We start from the raw sequence: 19,100 nt of genomic DNA, 5'->3' as shown, positions 1-19,100 counted from the left end.
AGTTTTTGCTATTAAACCTTTCTACTACTACTATTATTACTACTAGCCCCCCCCCCCTTGGCTGATCCTGGGTCTGCTGCTGGGTGGAAGAATAGATTTAAGAATTAATGTTAAGAAGACTTATTAGGTAATATTGGGAATAAGTGAAGATGAAGAGGTAGTGGTGGGTAACGAGAACATCGATAAAGTGGATAGCTTCACTTACTTAGGTAGTATTACTAGTAAAGATGGTGGGTGCAACAAAGATGTCAAAGGTAGAATAGCCAAGGCACAGGGTGTTTCTCCACAGGTGAAAAGAGTTTTTAAGGAAGATTGGTCTGCAAACCAAGATTAGAATATTGGAAGCTACAGTAATGACAGGGGTTAAGTAGGGTTCAGAGGCATGGATGCTCCAAAAAAGAGGGGAATTTACTAGATGTTTTCGAGAGAAAGTGCCAACAGATTGTTTTGGGCACCTGCCTGATTGACCGCAATTCAAACAGTTGGCTGTACAAAAAATGTGTTCAATCCCACATTCTAGGCCTATAATAAGAGAAAGGATGAGATGACTAGGACACAATCTGTGGATTGACCAATTGCAAAAGATTGTGCTTGCCAGTCAACAATCTAGGGCCAGACAAAAAGAAAGTCGTCCCTGACTGGGCTGGGAGGATGTCATAAGGAAACATTTTAATGAAATGGGAACTTCTTGGGACGATGTAAAGAATGAGGCTTTGAATAGATTCGGGTGGAGGAGTGTGCACAGCTGTGTTAACCTCAGGGGGCTTAGTGCTGCAGTGAACTGCAACAAAGAAAAAATTAGCCTAAACAAAAAAAAACAATAAAATGCTATACAAAATAAAAGAAAAGCAAAAAGAAAAAACTAACTATTCAAAAAAATTCAATATATTAGAAAACGAAAGCACAAAACAGTAAGGTAACAAAGCAAGATGTGTGCTAAACCAATTTCCATACCATAAGACACTTAGGACATATAATAGTTAACTTGTAGCAGACGTTTTTTTACCTTAGTGATTTGTTCTTTCCTTCTCTACCATATTGGATTTTGTTCAAATGTGTTTTTTCTTTGCTCTTCTTGTCTGTTTATATGTTTTTATGGCGTTGCATTGTTTTTTGTTTTTTTTTAAGCTAAGTTTTTTTTCTGCTGATAAAGGCTTCCATCTGTGAATCTGAAATTATTCTTTTTGAACATTTTCCCCTTCAGTTATAACAAGACATAGGCAAGAGTTAAAAAGAAAATCAATTTAAAAACAATTTAAAGATTTTCCCTAAAATTCCATTATTGTTGAAAAGTTTCAGGTATATGCTAAATCAGTAAAACTTCAAAATTATTTAAGTTATCATTTTCATCTGTTAATTTAAATTATATTGTAAATTACTTTAGCTTATATTTGTTATTTCATTTTCGTTACATTATTTTAGCTTATATTATTAGTAGTGATTGAATTTACCAAATGTTGGGGGTTAAAATTTTGCCATTTTATTGCATACTGGTAAATATTACTGAATGTAATTTCTCACCTTTACTCTTCATTAGCTTCCAACATGAGTGTAATTAATATTTAAAAAAGTACCATCCAAAAAGCAATGATTTATAGCAAACTACAGGTTGTCAAACTTATCAAACTCAAACTCTCTGGTATCAAAGTTACTCCTTTTTAATAAATTTATCCCGATCTTTGTCTTCCATATATTTCAGTTATGCATTTAATCCATCTTGTAATACTTACATATTCATTATATTCACTTTTTCTGAAAAGCAAAAGTATTCTTCCGACTTGAATTTACTTAATGAAATAACATATCGCGCAAAAAGCTCCTCCAATTATAGGGTTAGCTAACAACCCCTTGTGATTTCTACTGCTATATTACACCTTTTTCTACCTTTTAGAGTTCTGTACCTTTAAAGTCTTACACATTGACATGAGGTTCAAAACCTCTTTTTTGGTCCTAATTTGGATGGTAGATCTATTCCTGAGAAACTGATTCACTCACCTAAATTAGTGAATTCCCAAGATAGTCAAAATCTGCTGACCTTGAGTTCTACCAAATCGGTAGAACCGAATCTACCTATTACCATTAATATTATTCTTTACTGACCTTCAACTTAAACTGCTTTATAGTGTTTGCACAAACAGTGGAGCAAATAGTCACTTTGCATGCAGTACTTTCTATTAAGCAATGTGTAGCAACCCAAAGAAGATGAACAGGCAACAGATTTATATACCCCACCGTTTTATAGCCTTTAAGATATACTAAAATGGTAAAATTTTCCCCACAAACACTTTTAGAGATTTAACAACTGTTTAATTTAACTACCGTTAGTCAAAAATTTAATAATACAGTTTTCCCCTCAAACACTTTTAAAGATGGAACCACTGTATAATTTAACTACCCTTAGTCATTAATTTAATGGTACAGTTTTAAAGATTGAACAACTGTTTAATTTAACTACTCTTAGTTAATAATTTTATGGTACAGTTTTCCCCACAGACATTTTAAAGATTGAAAAATTTTCCACACAAACATTTTAAAAATTGAACAATTGTTTAATTTAACTACCCTTAGTCAATAATTTAATGATACAGTTTTCCCCACAAAAATTTTAAAGATTGAAAAACTGTTTAATTTGACTATCCTTAGTCAATAATTTAGTGGTACAATTTTCACCTCAAACACTTTTGAAGATTGAACCGCTTTTTAATTTTACTATCCTTAGTAAATAATTTATTTTTTACTAGTATCACTAAAACTTATGTCATTGAACTGAATATAGTTAAACCATTTTTTACCAGTGTTGCCATAAAACAAACTTTAGTCACACTTAGGTTCAAAACACAGTTACATCCAAGGTATAATTATTTACCGTACAGCTCCTTCAGACAAGGTGCTATGGTCTGATAAATGATTCAAATTAAGAGAAAACTGAACAGGTGAGTGATGTCCATGTTTCAATAAGCATGCCTGGAGTGAGATGAATTTGCAAAAGCCCCAGGAAGCAGAAAATTAAGCCACAGACAATTCATGTCCTACAGATAACAAGCTACAGCTGCTACTACTAATAACAACTCCCTAAAGAACCAAGTGGTCTGAGGCCAACATGGCTGTGCATGCTATGCCTCCATCCCAACCTCTCCCTACCCCCTTTGAAGATAACCTGCTTCTTGTTTGGCCCTAGATGGGTGACCAATAAGAATCGTATTTGGCAACCTGTAATCCTTTATGTGCAAAAAGTGTCCTAGCCATCTAAGCCTTTCTCTCATTATAGCCCTAGAAAGCAGATCAGAGCCACATTTTCTGTACAGCTTACTGCTTGAAATATGCTCTGTCACATAGGTACCAATAAAAACACTGCTAATGAAAATGTAGTACTCATAGCTACATAGCTAATAAAAAATCCAAATACATAAACATCATTAAAATAAATGAATTGTAAGTCAGTTTATATCATGATTCAAATAGATACAGAGGGCTAATAATTCTAGTAGGAAATGTTGAAGTTGTTGCTCTTTCTGAGTGGATTGCAAAAACTAACATATTGCAAACACCCTAAACCAATTAAAGTCAAACACATACAAAATCGAAATTATGCACAACTAGGATACCAATACTATATCTATATACTATATGTTCTTATCTATATACTATATCTATATACTATTCTATACTATACTATTCTAGTATATCTATATACTATATACTATATATCTGTTCTATATCTATATACTATACTATATACTATATACTATATGTTCAATTACGGAAGTTGAGCTATGTCCAACTTTTACTAATCATGATTGACCAATTAGAGCGAAGCTTTAAGGCATTGATTCTAGAAATTAGAAAAAAAAACAAGCTTAGAATAGCTCAATGTCCTGTACTGGTGCAGTGGGTTTGACCTGAGCTTGGTAATATGTCACACAGAGATCAAACCTTGCTAGAGCAGCATATTGCAGGGCTTATGGAAGGATGTTAGTAGTCTAGAAGCATTGTTAATCTGATTTCTTACTTAGTTACTTAGAATAGCTATTTCCCTATCTGTCTGATAAATATGGGACAGCATTCATTAGTAAACAATACTTGGGAACATTTTAGAGTTGATGATCATTTAATTGGTAATACATATTCATACAAACTAGCTATGAAGAAAGTGAATACATTACTTGGTGTTTTTTATGTTTTTTCCAAGTTCAATAATTGCTTCTGAGGCAAATCCCATTTGAGCCTTCAAGGGGTCACAAAAGATAGCATATTACCGTGTCTTTGCTAAATATAAAATTAGCTTTCAAACAGTTCATGGTAACAAACTGTAAACAAGGAGCAAGACAGCTTAATAGCAACTGAGACTATTTATGTTGAATCCAAATATATAAGATGCATTAGGCTTAGTTTTACCCATAAAAAGCTATAAGCCTGAGAAAAATTTGCCTGATTTTCTAAAAAGGGGGGAAACATCCCATAGAAAGAATCTTAATGAAAATCACATCATCTGATTCAGTATATTGAAGAGCCCTATTGTAAAGGTTTATCTAAGCTCCTATCTAAAACAAATATGGAAATTTGTATTTTTTATCAGAAGAAATATCATGGATGCATGTTTTTTCTGGGGTGATTTTATCAAACCAATGGTCCTAGAAGATTGGGAGAGGGTTAATTTCAATGGAAATTAAAAGTTCTAGTGCCCTTTTTAAGTGACTAAAAAGATAAAATTGGAGGGCAACTAGCCCCCCTCCCACATCCCTTTCTTCCCCAATCACCCAATCAAAATTTTGAGACAGCCATTTTGTTTGACATAGTTGAAAAACCCCAATGACCCCCCAGTCCCTGGGGATAGGTCTTTAAGTTATAAAATTTGCACATAGTTTATGCACAGCATTTTCTATTAGGAAGTATATAGACATTTTTGGGGGGAGAGAGGGCATTTTGGGCTAGGGGTGGATTTCCATTGGCATACTGGATAGAAGTTTTTGGTGGTGAGCTTTCCAGGAAAAAATTTAGATAGGGAGGATTTGAGAGAATTTCTATACAAGAATTCCTTTTGTTTGTCCCACTTCCTCTATGCCTACTCAATTTTCCATGTGGAGATGTTCCAGGGGAATTGTCTGGGGAAAATTTTCAGCATGTTTGGATTTCTGAAAAATAATTTCCATGGAATGGGACCTGATGGTGTACACCCAAGGCTTCTAAAAAATTGCTTGTTGAACTATTGCGCTTGCTAGCTCTACTTTTTCAGAAATTTCTTGATGAAAAGTATACCCCAAAAAGAATGGGGTACAGCACTTATAACCCCTGTACACAATGGTGGTAGCAAAGAGGATGCAAGTAATTTCTGGCCAATATGCATCACCTTTACAGTTGGGAAGCTTCTAGATGGAAATGTTAATACTGCAATCTTGAATCACTTAAAAACCAATAAACCATCCTCATCATGTCAAAATAGCTTTAAGTCTTGTTGGTCAGTTGAAACAAACCTGATAGATACTTATAATTATGTCATCAATCTTCTGGACCAGGGGTTCCCTGTTGACATTATACTACTGGATTTGGAAAAGACATTTGACAAAGTCAGCCACAAAAGACTTCAAATCAAGGTCCAAGCTATTGGGGTGAATGAGGAAGTGATAGAGTGGGAGAAGCAGTTCCTAACAGATAGGCCTCGATGCTGATGACTCAAACCTTATTAGTTGTGCAGACACAGCACAACTGGACCTTGATGCAACCACTCACTGGACTAATATTTAGAAGCCTAAATTCAATGCAGCAAAATACAAGACTCTCCACCTTGGGAAGAAAAACCTGCACACTCAGTACAATATGAATTTTGGTGATGGGTCTTGCAATGCTATTTTCAGCAGCCATGCAGAGAGAGATCTTGGTGTCCTGGTAGATGACAAGTTGAATTGCCATATTCAATGCACAAGAAACTATGGTAAAGGCTAATCAAACACTTGGCTTAATCAAAACAACATTCACTAGCATATCTCCAAATGTTATTACTAAGCTGAATAAGAGTCTAGTTCAAACAAGACTAGAATTTGGAATGTGTGATGCCTGTCCAATCAACAAGACTGGCTAAGCAGCAATAGAATCAGTCCAGAGGAGGGCAACAAAATATATTAAAGGCCTCTGTCAAAGCATGGAGATGCTCTAGTCATCAGCAGATAGCAAGTGGCTCAATGAACCATGGACCACTGCTTGGGACCCCATTGAGGACTAACTATCATCACTGAATCTGGTGGACACAGGATTCATCCTATCATTAGCAAGTGCAATTTACGGTAAGACAAATGAAAATAATGATTAACATTATTGAATCAACAACAAATGGCAATTTTTCTCACTAGACAGTTTTCTTCTTATAGATTTTTATACTTTTGGTGATTATGGGCTGTTTTAGCCCCTGTAAAAACTCAATAAGGAATTTCCCACAGAAGCAACTATTGTATTTGGAAAGAGCATAAAAATCACATAAAGAGATATGTTCATATCTTCCTGGCTAAATTATATGAATAAGGCATTCCCTGACAATGATAGGCTGGGTATAAAAGATTTGGAGTGCTGTGAGATGGTTTGGGGTCTCTGCTCCATCAGTTGCTTTTCCATTCCTATCCTCAATAGAGAAATCCTGCTTGTATGACCTCATAGTGATATGAGGGTGAGCTTTTCACATATTTTCCTATCCAAAACTGTTATGGATTATTGCCATTTAAAAATATAGCCTAGTAAACAAGACAGTATTTGTACTGAATTCAGAGAGATGGATAATACTAGTAGCTTTTTTTTTGTTTTGGTTTACTTTTTTGTGCTGAAAACATCTTGCTAGCTAGGTTATCCATAATGGATTGCCTCCCTGCAGTAGCATAATATATACAGGCATGAATGTCTAGTGATTCATAAGTAATAGGCTTGAGATTGTCTATGCAGAATTTTAACTCTTGTTGATAGAAAATCATCACCAAGAGTAGAAAACCATATTGTGACAAAGATGGGCCCAGGATTGCACAAAACCTCTGGTCAACTGAAGGTCAAAGGGACTTCTTACTGTCTGGTCCTAACCTGGCTTGAGTGCTTTGTGTGGACTTGAGAAGATGCATGAGTACTCATGTACTCATTCTTGTACCATTGTTTTTTGTTAAGCCATGATAATTTCAATGATTTAAAAATATGAAAATATCAACTTTGAATATTATGACATTAAAAAAGGACTATCATATTAACATATTGACTGTCATATTCAGATACTTTAACTGGATTTATTAGGAGTTTCAAAAACTCATATTCCATGGGTAGGAAACATGCAATAAGGTGATATAGAATTTATTTACTCAGACAGAAGGTATGGATTGCATAGATGGGAAGTGGGACCCATGATAAACAAGGAAGTTGCTGAGTCTTTTTTAGATTGGGAAGGTATTAATAATAGCCTAGAATGCTAGTTGCTTTGTAAATTTGCAGTTTAAAACATAAATTAGCTAGGATGAAAGTAAAATGATGCCCTTTTTTTGCTTGTTGGTAATTCAATAATTAATTCTGGGGTAAATTATATTTTAAGCCCTTAAAGGGCCTGCAAAACATAAAACACTCCATAGTAACCAAAAGTTTAAAACATATTTTTTTTCAATGGCTACTGAGAAAAAATTGTCAGGTAGCTAATTCAGGAATAGTACTATAATCTTCCTTAACCTTGATAGTAGACTGTTATTTTTAAAACAGATTTGCAGGATTTTTTTTTAAGAGCATAAAACCCTTGAAAATGCAATCACAGCAAAACTTACATCATTACTGAGGGGTTTCTAGCTATTTTAAAAATTCCTGCACATTTATTTTCAAAGTAACAATATACTAATGAGACTTGTCAGCATAAAGTAAAAATGTGGTCTCTGTTTTGAAAAGAAAAAAATACATTTGATATTTGTGATTTATAGAATAAATATCAAGCAACAAAAGTTACAGTTTTAGAATCAGAAGAAAGTCAGCTTTCTGTTAATATATGAATAAAACTGAAACACTAAAAGGATATATACATAAAAATAAGAGTGTTGGTATTTCAAAAAAGAGGACCTTTTAGGTAAATCAATAAACTAATAATTTCAAGTGTTTGATCTTAGATAATTTTAATAATAACCATATTGATATATAGCTTAGATTTTAGCTTTTCTCTGATTTATGCAATTCTTTCTAATTCCTCTTTAGTCATAAGATATGAGGGTTTTAGTTTTACATAATTTTGTTCAATTGGATACTGGTTTTGGTAAAATTCTAGTTAATTGACTTCTTGCTATCTCAGAAAGGGTTTAGGTTAGGAAAATGAAACTTTCAGGGATGGGTCTACAGGCTAAAGTATGTCTTGGGAAGGTATTTTAAAGTACTTGCCTCCACTTCTTCTCCCTCTAGAGGGCCCTGAAATTTGCCTACACAACAGGTATATGCCTATTGAAATTTTACAAGACAACATTTTACCTTAATTTCTAGTTACTAGTTGCTTTTTTGCTGCCTTTAGTTCTGAAAATGCAATTCCTGTTATTTGAGTGGAATTTTGAGCCATATCAATGGGTTTTTTTTTCAAAATTTAGGAATTGTATTTGCATATCTTTAAAGCCTTATAAAATAGAGTTGAGCAAAGTTATGAAGCTGAAAACAATTTTGTTGTACTTCAATTAAGCAGAAGATCTATTTTACAAGGTTTCACTTTTATAACATATGTATTTTTAAGGGTCATCAAAGGTCAGGGCCCTCTAGAGGGCAAAGGAGTTGAGGTAGTTGCTTCAAAATACCTTCCCAGGACATACTTTAGTCTGTAGATTTATCTCTGAAAGCTTCATTTTTCCTAACCTAAACCCTTTCTGAGATAGCAAGAAGTCAATTAACTAGAATTTTACCCTGGTTTTTACCCTAATTAACATTCCTAAATCAGCTACAAATAGTAATTTTTTCTCACTAGGCCAGACAGTTTCATATAGGCTAGAAACAAGTTTTTGAACTTTGGGTTACTATGGTTTTGGTTACTTTTGTTACTTTTGGTTTGAACTATTTTGGTTACTTTTAGGGCTCAAAATGAAGTTTTTCACAAGTATAAAGTTTTACAATAATAGTTTACAAGTGGTATGCTCTTCCTTCAGATGATAAATTAACTAAATCAGCAATAAGTTTACCAAATTTAGGCTATAGGCTACTATTCATTATTGAAGTGGCCTAGCTTAGGCTACTACAAGGAAAAAGGTAAATTCAACCAGCTTTGAGAGCTGAGCCCATGTTATTCTAAGTATGGCAGTAGGGCAAGGTCGTTTTTAGTACATAAGTCAAAGGTCTTCATGTGGAGAAAAATTCCTAAAATTCTTACCATATTTGAAACTAGAGACTGTCCAAAATTTTGGACAATTGACAGTGTTGTCAAATGAAATTTATTGACTTCCTGAAGAAACAGTAGAAAAGCTGAAAACACCAAATGTGGGGTGCGTTTCTTTACTTGTCCGATTATTAATCTGATTAATCCAAGCGTTTCTTTAGACACATATGACGTCAGAGGTTAGTCGGATTATCCCCACAAACGCTCAAGATTACTTGTCCGTGGGCTGGCACTTTATAACCCCCAAATAAAAAGATTATTTGAGGATTGTGACGTCAATGCTATATATTATTTTAAATGGACAAACATGTGAAATCGTTCAGTCTAGAGAAAAGACAAGGAAACTGTAAATAATAGAAATAATCTTAGCTTTTCAGTGACCTGTAAGTAACATTATGCATATTCCTTAGTATCTAAAGGGTTTTTGGTGTCCTAGGCCTGTCTTGCATAGGCTAAGCTTCATAAGGAGTCAGAAGAAAAGTTTTTTTGTTATTAAAAAGGTTGATTCTTAGGGAGGCAGCTATCACATTGGTGAGTTAGTCAAATGTTATTATATCAAACAGGCCTAGTTTGTAAACCATCCTATAATTTTTAGTTGAAAAAAATTTAGAATGATTAGGCCAATACCTATAGCCTTTTATATAGTCTATATTTGTTGAGATTGCTATTTAAACTGGATTTTTAAGATAAAGTAGGGGTAAAATTTTACTTTAGCTACTTTTGGCTATCTTTGAAAAAGGTTAGGCTAGGAAAATGAAACTTTCAGGGATGTGTCTACAGGCTAAAGTATGTCCCAGGAAAGTATTTTGAAGTACCTACTTCTACTTCTTTTCCCTCTAAAGGGTCCTGAAATTTTTGGGTGCCTTATTTTTTGGTTATCAGTTTCTTTTTCCCTGGCCTTAGTTCTTAAATATTCTGGCCTTAGACAACTCCTGTTGATTGAGCAGAACTTTAAGCCATAACACTGTTTTTTTTCTAATTCTAGAAATAATCTTTTATGCCACCTCATTATAGGTTAAATATATGGCTTATATTATTTATTCCCCATGAATTTTTGTTTTATTTGATTTCATTGATGTCAGTTGCTTTCTGTTAAAAATACATATATTTTTTTAAATCAAGCTTCTTCTTTTGTGAAAAAATTTGAACTGTTTCTTTTTATATATTGTATAAAATGTAAAGGAATACCTGGCCCTTCATTTCACAATTCAACTGAAAGTATTTGAGGCATCTTACATCAAAATTCATTTGACACATTTTAATGGTTTTTTTTAGATGACATAGGTCACCATTAAGGTTTTGCATTTACTTTGCTAAAAATTGTCTTAAAAAGTGCCAAGTTTAGAGAGTTATGTTAATATTTTTCTTGCTGATGAGTATAATTGTTTTTAAAATTCCTTCTGTTTAAAGCATTTTAGAGAGATTCTGAGCCAACCATGGGTATATTGTTGTTACAAATGATTTTTCTCAAATGGGCTTGTGGAAAACAAGTAGAACATATAATTTCACTTTTTTATTATTTCAAGACCAGAATATCACAAAACTAAGCATTAATATTGCTGATTGTACCTTAAGTAAATACAATCCCTGATGGAGTTTTGTTGATACCTGTTTAAAAATTTATTTGTCTTAATGAAATACATATTGTTTGTGGGACAGCAATGAGCAACTATGACTTGAGTTGTTTTTTTTTTCAATATTTTCTTTTTTCCAAATAATTTTTGTTCTCTGGTGACATTTGTGTTCCTTCCACAGGGCACAGGTTTAATTTCTGGCATTAGCAGTTTATTTGGTTTGGGATGAAGGTCAGTGATGTAACTCTGTAAGTTCAGCCAGAATTGGCCCAAACTTAACAGGTTACCTAGAGAAATCTGGGGTCAGTAAGCAGGAAGGACATGCAAAAGCATAGGATGACTGGCCCCTAGCTTCCTATTGCACTTCCTGTCTAAAGGATTACCTGTTCCTTTACTAGGCTTCTGAGTTAGCCATAGGAGCTTTCTTTTAAACCCATTAAATATAAGTACAAAGGAAGAAATGCCAGTAAGGTGGTCCTTCCTATTCAATGAATTTTTGATGTACAGACAACAGTGTAGGTCATAAGAATTGGCTGGTGAATGTTTTGCAAGGTTTAAAAATTTAGGGCAATTGCTCAGGTTGAAAACTGAGCACAAAAGTAAAATTTTGTGAATGGTTTTTCTTTGTGAATGTTATATTTATGTCATGTCCAGAATTTTAAAGTTAATCTTCATTGTTTTGTTTTAATTTCCATGGCTCTAGGACTTTAGTGTATAAAAACCTACTTATGTACATCCATTTTTTTTTAAACAGAGAGGAGTTCTATGTTTCCTAGCTTCAATAAATTTATATGCAATTTTGAGACCAGGGTTACAAAGTAGGTCAGAACTTGCAAGTGGAACTATGATATGACTAATTAATTTGTAAGATATGTATATCAATTTAAAGATTTAAAAAATTATGTAGAAAACAAACAAGACAAATAAATAAAAGTATCCCTTTACAACCATTTAATTAAGTGTAACAAATGTAGATCATCCCTAAGATTGAAATGAACAAAGCTTCAATTATGAATCTGTTTTCTTTAAACAGACTGAAGGGGCAAACCTCCAAGCTATGACAAATTCAATCTCACTTTTGATCTCTTTCCTTTTCAATAGGAACTTTCTTTGTATTTTTTTCAACCAAGTAAAAACAGTAGGGACATGATCAGGTATAAGTGACCTTCCACTAAGCCTACATACCCAGGGGAAAAATGTGCAGCTACACTAATAATTGGTAATTTTTTTGTTGTTCATATGTTTGATTTACAAATAAAGTGAACATACTCCTTGATGCCTTTTTATGTTTTTTACATACATAATAAGTGCTTCAAGTACAAGTTTTTGAGCTCTTGAAAATGACCAAAGTATACTCAAATAGTTTTTGGGTATAAAAAAGCTTAAAACATTGGTCTCAAACTTACTGTTTCATTATTAATCCATTTTTACATGTTGTATAATCTATGAGCACTGATTTTCCACAATTAAGTTGGATTAATAAATTTTACAATATTATGCTGTATTTCTTCTTCTTTGATGCCAAATTTTCAATTAAGGTATGTGTTTTTGGTCATTTTTGACAAAATAATGTATGTTTTTCACTGCCAAAATTTGTTAGGTTAAGTAAGGTCAAAAAGTGCTTAAACTTGAACTAGCAAAATAAGCAATTATTATATTTGTAAAGAACATACAAAAAGGCATCAAGTGGTATATTCACTTTATTTGTAAATCAAAATATGAACAACAAGAAATTCACCCCTAACATGCCTAATTTGCAAATATATAGCCCAAATTATATATTTCCAATGTTTTCTGCCACCTTTTACTTGTTTTTCCAGTTCTTATTTTGCCACAGTTGCCTCAATTAACAGGTACTAGGGTTGAGGGATAGATTGGCAGAATCAATAGAAAATATGTAATTTCAGCTTCCATATTAGAAGGGTTGGGGCTAAAGTAGAGCAGGACTGCATGTAGAAAGCTATAATTATTATGTAAATTACAAAGAATCATCTTTTTTTAACAGGTTTTCTTCTATAGGTCTACAGGTCCTTCTCTTGGCTTATACCACATCAAGCATTATATAACCAGAGAAGAATAAGTAGCAAAAAGCTATATATACATAAGCACATGTTATTTAACAATGACTTCTCTAGTGCTTAACTCTGACCCCTTAGTAATATTAACAAGAAATGAGGGTAAAACTGGTGCAAACAGTATTACTGGCTTTCATATAAAGTGAATGTACCACTTGATGCCTTTTTTATGCTCTTTACAAATATAATAATTGCTTCTACTGCAAATTCAGATTTAAGCACTTTTTCACCTCTTGACCTCTTCAAAATGACCTATAAATGGGGTCATTACAAATCTGTAATAGTTTAGAAACAAATTTGGGCTATATATTTGCACATCGGGGGTGGGGGTATAGCATAGCATATATTATATATGTTAACTAACCATTGCTGTTTTTTTTTTAATGTGTTTATGCACATCAAATTTTAATGAGAAGAGAAATCACCAGTGCAACAGCATACACATAAAAAAAAATTCCAGCAATGGTTAGTTTACATATTTAATATATGCTATGATTTACCCCCACCCCCTGATGTGCAAATATATAGCCCAAATTTGTTTCTAAACTATTACAGATTTGTAATGATCCCATATATAGTTCATTTTTAAGAGGTCAAAAAGTGCTTAAATCTGAATTTGCAGTAGAAGCAATTATTATATTTGTAAACAGCATTAAAAAAGGCATCAAGTGGTATATTCACTCTATATGAAAGCCAGTAATACTGTTTGTACCAGTTTTACCCAATGGTAAAACTGGTACAAACATATATAGGTAACAGAAAAAGTGAAATTTAGTGTAAATGACAATCAGGAACTGGATACTGGCTCAAGGTGGCCAAAAACAGGGCTATATAATTGGAGTTTTTTAGTGAAAACACACTTCCCTGGCTAATTTAAGACTTTGAATTAATTAGCCTACCAAAATGTTCCTATCCTATGCAATTGAAATAGTTTTCCCTTCTCAGAGCATTAAGACAATTTATCACAATAAAAAATATCCAAAGCATCTTGAATGGAATGACTTAAAAGGGCAAATGACAACCACAATTTGAAATCTTACAATTAAACTTCTGGCCACACAAATTGTATTAGGCTAACCAGCTCTGAAATAATTGCTGAAGGTGTACTTGCCTGTAAAATTAGAAACAGGCCCGAAGTCCCAGCCTATTCCTTGTCAGAACTTCACATAGCATTAAAGCAATAATTACACGTGACCAATGTTGTTATTCCCGCAATTAATCTTGCCGTTTTCAGTGACACGTGGCCAGACAAGTATTTGTTGCTATCTTTTAGGGGTTAAACCTCGATTAGTAAAAATCCCATTGGACAAGTAAAGAAACGCACCCGTGGAGACGAAAGAGCCAAATTAAAAGTTACATGCTTTCAACTAAATTAATGTAAAACTTAAAAGAAAGATTATACCTTTTGATTGTCTTACTTCAGCCTATGTAAAGATTGAGAAAATACTTTAAAAAGCTTCTTATGAAAAGTTATGATAGTAAAATACCTAACTTGGCTCAATGCTGAATCAGTAGTCGCGGTGGGAAACAGAATAGCTGCAATCTATATAACGGACTTACAAAAAAAGTAAATGTTATTCGATTTTAATTCAAAAATGAATGTTTAGCCACCATTGAGTCCGAACGCAAGGTACCGTTGTGAACTCCAGCAAAATCGAATAGTTGTGGGCATCAAGTCATGGCTAATTGTAGAAAAAGCCAAGACAGATAGTCCAATTGAGTGATTCTGTCATTAATCCCACTTATTAAGATTGTATAAGAATAATGTTAGTTAATTTGTTAATAGATATGTCTATCTTTTTTCCGAAATTAGAGCTACGACTCTAACATCTCAATTTGTTTTAATACTTCACCTGAAAATATTGAAAGCCTCCCTCCACCATATTTAAGATCAGACGCAATCGGTAAACCGAGATATGCAAGCTGTTCAGTAAAAGCAACCTCTGTATTATCTGAACAAGCGGTAAACGAACAAAGATATTTAGCTTCACGGCTAAATCCTACAAAATCACTTTCCAATGGGATGAAGGAAAAACCAATCTTTTTATATTCTACCGTAAGAATCTGATAAATATGCTTAAACTACAACAGAGAACTAGTACAATTAAAGATGTCATTAGCACAATTTAAGAGTGACGTGTCAATACCAGCGTAGATACAGCACGTTAAAAATGACTGCTATGGTTCAATAAAACTATTATTAAACAGCTGCCTTATACCCTTTTATTATTATTAATTGCATCCTGCCTAAAACCCTATTACCCTTACATATAGTTGGATTTCTTTCCATGCGACATGCGGGATTGAACCGCTGATTCTTTGATCCAGGAGCACGGCCATATCCACTGCGCTGTCAGAAGGAGCTACATATAGGAATCACTTAGATAGGTACTTTTAAACTTATCCTTGCGGCAGCTTAATTTTCACTCTTAGACCACATTTGTCTATAAATATTAACAAAGAGTAATGACGAAACATTAGTGATAGAATAATAAACCTTATTTTTTACTCCGACACACTTATACATTTTTGTAAGAGCAGTAATAATAGAAATATCAACACCACACTGAAGCAGAAAGCAGAAGTTGTGCTTGAACACCCGACTCAAACTCTTGTCGAGCATTATGTCCAATTCTTAATAATCAAGCAGAAGATTCGTAATGAGGCAGCGTAAATGCTCACAACTCAAACCCTTTCTAAAACTGAACTGGGAATTTGGTGAAATACAAATATTATGAATCTGCTCAATAGCGAGGAGCTGAAGAAATTTACGGAGAACCGGTTCAATAGCTATGGGTCGATATGAAGAACAAACAGTGGAATCTTTCCCCTTTTTAATCACAGACGTTATTAAACCAGCACAAAATATTAATTAATCACGATTGAATATGATCTGATATAATAGTATTAGATGTTGGATCAATGAATCACTACCAAAACTAGGTTCAAGAAGAATATTTGATCAGCACCTCTTGAATATTTCTTTTGCAATTTTTGCACCAAATGACGAACATGTGAAACCGACACAATGAAGATGTTGGGTCAATAAATCACTACCAAAACTAGTTTCAAGCAGAATATTAGATGAGCACCTCTTGAATATTTCTTTACAATTTTTGCATCAAATGCTGAACATATGAAACCGACACTACGAAGCATATAAAGTTTGACGTGCACTATTACTGGGATTCCAATTCTTGCTCAAGATTTGAATCTTAGCTTTTGGTTTGGTGGAGGTAGTTCTGCACTCAAGTAACAGCTCTACTTATTTTCTGGCTTAATAATCAGCAACAAATACCAAGTTTTACTCCCTGGTCAGTTTCTGTTTGTTTTTTGGCGTATTTTTTAATCTTTGATTACCATTGACCGTTGTTCGTTCATTACTAGGAAACAGATATTGCTGCACCCATGATCATGAAATGCACTATTATTCTCTTCTCTTAATAAGTCCTTTTTGCTTAAATTTGTGCGTAAATCTATCACTGAACTCGTAATGATACAACCATACTTATAAGAAAGATAAATATTTTATTATAAAAGCCCGCGGGCTATAGACACACACAAAATACAACTGCAAAAAAAGCCCAAAGTATACAAAGCTCTGGCAAGGCCAATCCTTGATTTCGGAACATGTCTTGCTGGTCCTTTCTACAAGAGTGACACCCAGCTCATTGATGGTGGTGAGCTATAGAGAGCCACCAAATGCATCAACGGCTTACACAGTCAGCCCTACTGCAGTAGATTACAATCTGCTGACCTCCCGACACTTGTTTTTCGGCGTAGGCGTAAAGATGTGATGCTCACCTAAAGATACCTCCAACAAGCAGACCAGAAACTGTTCACCTTGTCTCCACACCAAAGACAAACACGAGGACTTTCCAAAAAACTTTTCAAGTCCACTTTTAACGCCAAGATCCGATTTTTTTTTTCTGCCAGCGAGTGGTGAGCAATTGGAACCAACTATGCCAAGAGACAATTTCCGAAACCTCGTCTGAGGAATTCAAAAAGAGGCTCGACAAGAAATGGGAGGACAAACCATGGAGATTCCTGTGGGAAAATCCCTCCCAGCCCTCACTACCATAGCACTCTTGAAAAGCAATAAAGAGTCGGCTTGGAGGATGATGCGGCTTGTCATACCCAATAATCTCGTACACTCAATCTGAAGTTACTGTTGTACGGTGGTGACAACTCTAAACTCCTGGAGAGTGATTCTTGAACCACACCTACCATGTGATCACTGTTACGAGTGAGCTTAAATTGCATCTCTCCAACGCTCTCAAGTCCTGACGGCTTGTCGCTTGACCTTAACAAAACGACCAGATCATCAACTACGGAGCATCACAGTTCTTGCAACTAATTCGCTCCGAAGTGCGAATTAAGGTAATACACAGTAGAATATTTATCCTTAATCGAAAACTCTTTTCGTATTCATGACAAATTATGTTTGAATTTCAATTCCCATCTAATAGGTTTTGATTGCCAAAAAAAGCATATACAGATGTCTACTTGCCCTATGATAAAATGTCAAGAAAGAAGAGTCGCCTATCTGGGTGCCTTTAGGCTCTTTGAGGACGTTAAAGCCTGCCAGAATCCTGAGAAACTGAGTATAGACGATCACAAACCGCAAATCCACTGGTAAGAAAAAATTGTTTCAGTCAGACGTCTGTATTACAAACGTTTTGAACGTGGCTTTATTCCATCTTTAATTTATCGCCAGTTTTTTCTTTTTCAGTCAAAACTGACTGCTTCTAATACAATGAACAACGCTGTTACAATTTTAGTGGAATTCGAATTCTATAAATGCTTTAAAATATGGTCCTTAAGATAAAGCTCATTCAAATTCTTTTGACGTGTATCCTGCTGACCTTATTTATTCCTGTTCTACTAGTCTCCTTTGGATTTTCATTTGACCAAGGTTCAAGTGCAAAAGACATGAGTATTCCTTGCACTAAAAGTAAGTACAAAGCTGTATGCTAGACAAGGCTATGTTTTAGCTATTGGTGACTGTGGAAAATTTTAAGTTTTTCCTTGTCTAAGTAGAACGTGAAAAACAATTGGATGCGTCTTTTTATGGTATTTGCAATTTTTTTTACTTTGTAGGCTAGCCCACCTTTGAAGTAGGCTAATGTCTTGTTTCTTTATAGAAGGTGAAAATGAACAGGTGCAAGAATGAGGCTAGAAACAGGGCTATTGAGAAAGAAATATGTTAAGAAAATAGATTTTATACTACCTAATATGCTGAAAGTGATTCCACTAGGCCTATATTTTTCTCCCCCTCCACCATGCTACTACTACTAAAAACTCATCATGGTACCATGCCACCAGAGGTCAACACAGTTATGCTTGCTCCTCTTCCTTCCCAGTCTATTCAAAGTCTCCCTCTTTCCATCCTCCCTGGAAGTTCCCATTTCCTTTAAATATTTCTTTATGACATCCTCCCACCTAACCTTGGACAACCTTCTTTCTGTTTAGCCTATCCCTAGACAATTGGCCAAAATGGACAATCTTCTGCAATCTGTCATCCTTCATCTACAGAATGTACCCTATCCATCTCAGCCTTTTCCCATCATAGCCCTAGAAAGTGGGATTGAGCCACACTTTTCATACAGCCTATTGTTTGAAATAGCCTATGGTCAGTCATCAAGAAACCCAGAACAATATGTAGACAATTTCTTAGAAAACATCTAGCAAATCTCCATCCACTTATTCAGGTACCCATGCATTAGAGTCATATTTTATCACTGCCCTCACTATAGCTCCCAATATTCTAATCTTTGTTTATAGACTTATCTTCCTATTTTTCCAAACTTTTTTAACTATAAAAAAACCCTGATTCTTTGCTATTCTACTTTTAACATCTTCACTGCTCCCATTATCTTTACTAATAATACTACCAAAGTAGGTGAAGCTGTCCATCTGATTATCTTTTTATTCCCTAATGTCACCTTTTCATCTTCACCTATTCCTGGCCTTTGTGATTTAAACTTCTTAACATTAATTTTTAAGCCTATTCTAGCACCCTGAACTCACAAAACCTATAACATTTTATTTATTTTGCTTATATTTTTATCTAAGATGCTGAAATCATCAGCATAACCCTGTTTG

At 34.2% G+C, this 19,100-nt stretch overlaps 2 protein-coding genes across 5 annotated transcripts in view; one reads left to right on the top strand and one right to left on the bottom strand.

Moving 5' to 3' along the window:
- Positions 1-17,258, bottom strand: part of LOC136041680 (synaptonemal complex protein 1-like) — a 51,005-nt gene extending 33,747 nt beyond the window's left edge. Inside the window, exons 1-2 of the mRNA XM_065726403.1 lie at positions 17,133-17,258; positions 9,341-9,412 (exon numbers count right to left, since the gene is read on the bottom strand). Coding sequence (XP_065582475.1) covers positions 9,341-9,412; positions 17,133-17,258 — 198 coding nt within the window. The remainder of the gene's footprint in view (positions 1-9,340; positions 9,413-17,132) is intronic.
- Positions 17,259-17,783: 525 nt separating this feature from the next.
- The window catches only part of LOC136041677 (xylosylprotein 4-beta-galactosyltransferase-like), a 50,529-nt gene continuing 49,212 nt past the window's right edge, over positions 17,784-19,100 (top strand). For all 4 annotated transcript variants that reach the window (XM_065726399.1, XM_065726398.1, XM_065726400.1 and 1 more), the window contains exon 1: positions 17,784-17,949. In XM_065726399.1, coding sequence (XP_065582471.1) covers positions 17,808-17,949 — 142 coding nt within the window. In that variant the 5' untranslated portion in view covers positions 17,784-17,807. The remainder of the gene's footprint in view (positions 17,950-19,100) is intronic.

Source organism: Artemia franciscana, unplaced genomic scaffold (assembly GCF_032884065.1).
Source record: "Artemia franciscana unplaced genomic scaffold, ASM3288406v1 PGA_scaffold_32, whole genome shotgun sequence".
Classification (NCBI taxonomy): Eukaryota; Metazoa; Arthropoda; class Branchiopoda; order Anostraca; family Artemiidae; genus Artemia; species Artemia franciscana.
The sequence above is the reverse complement of the archived record's forward strand: the minus strand, read 5'-3'. Positions and strand labels throughout refer to the sequence as shown.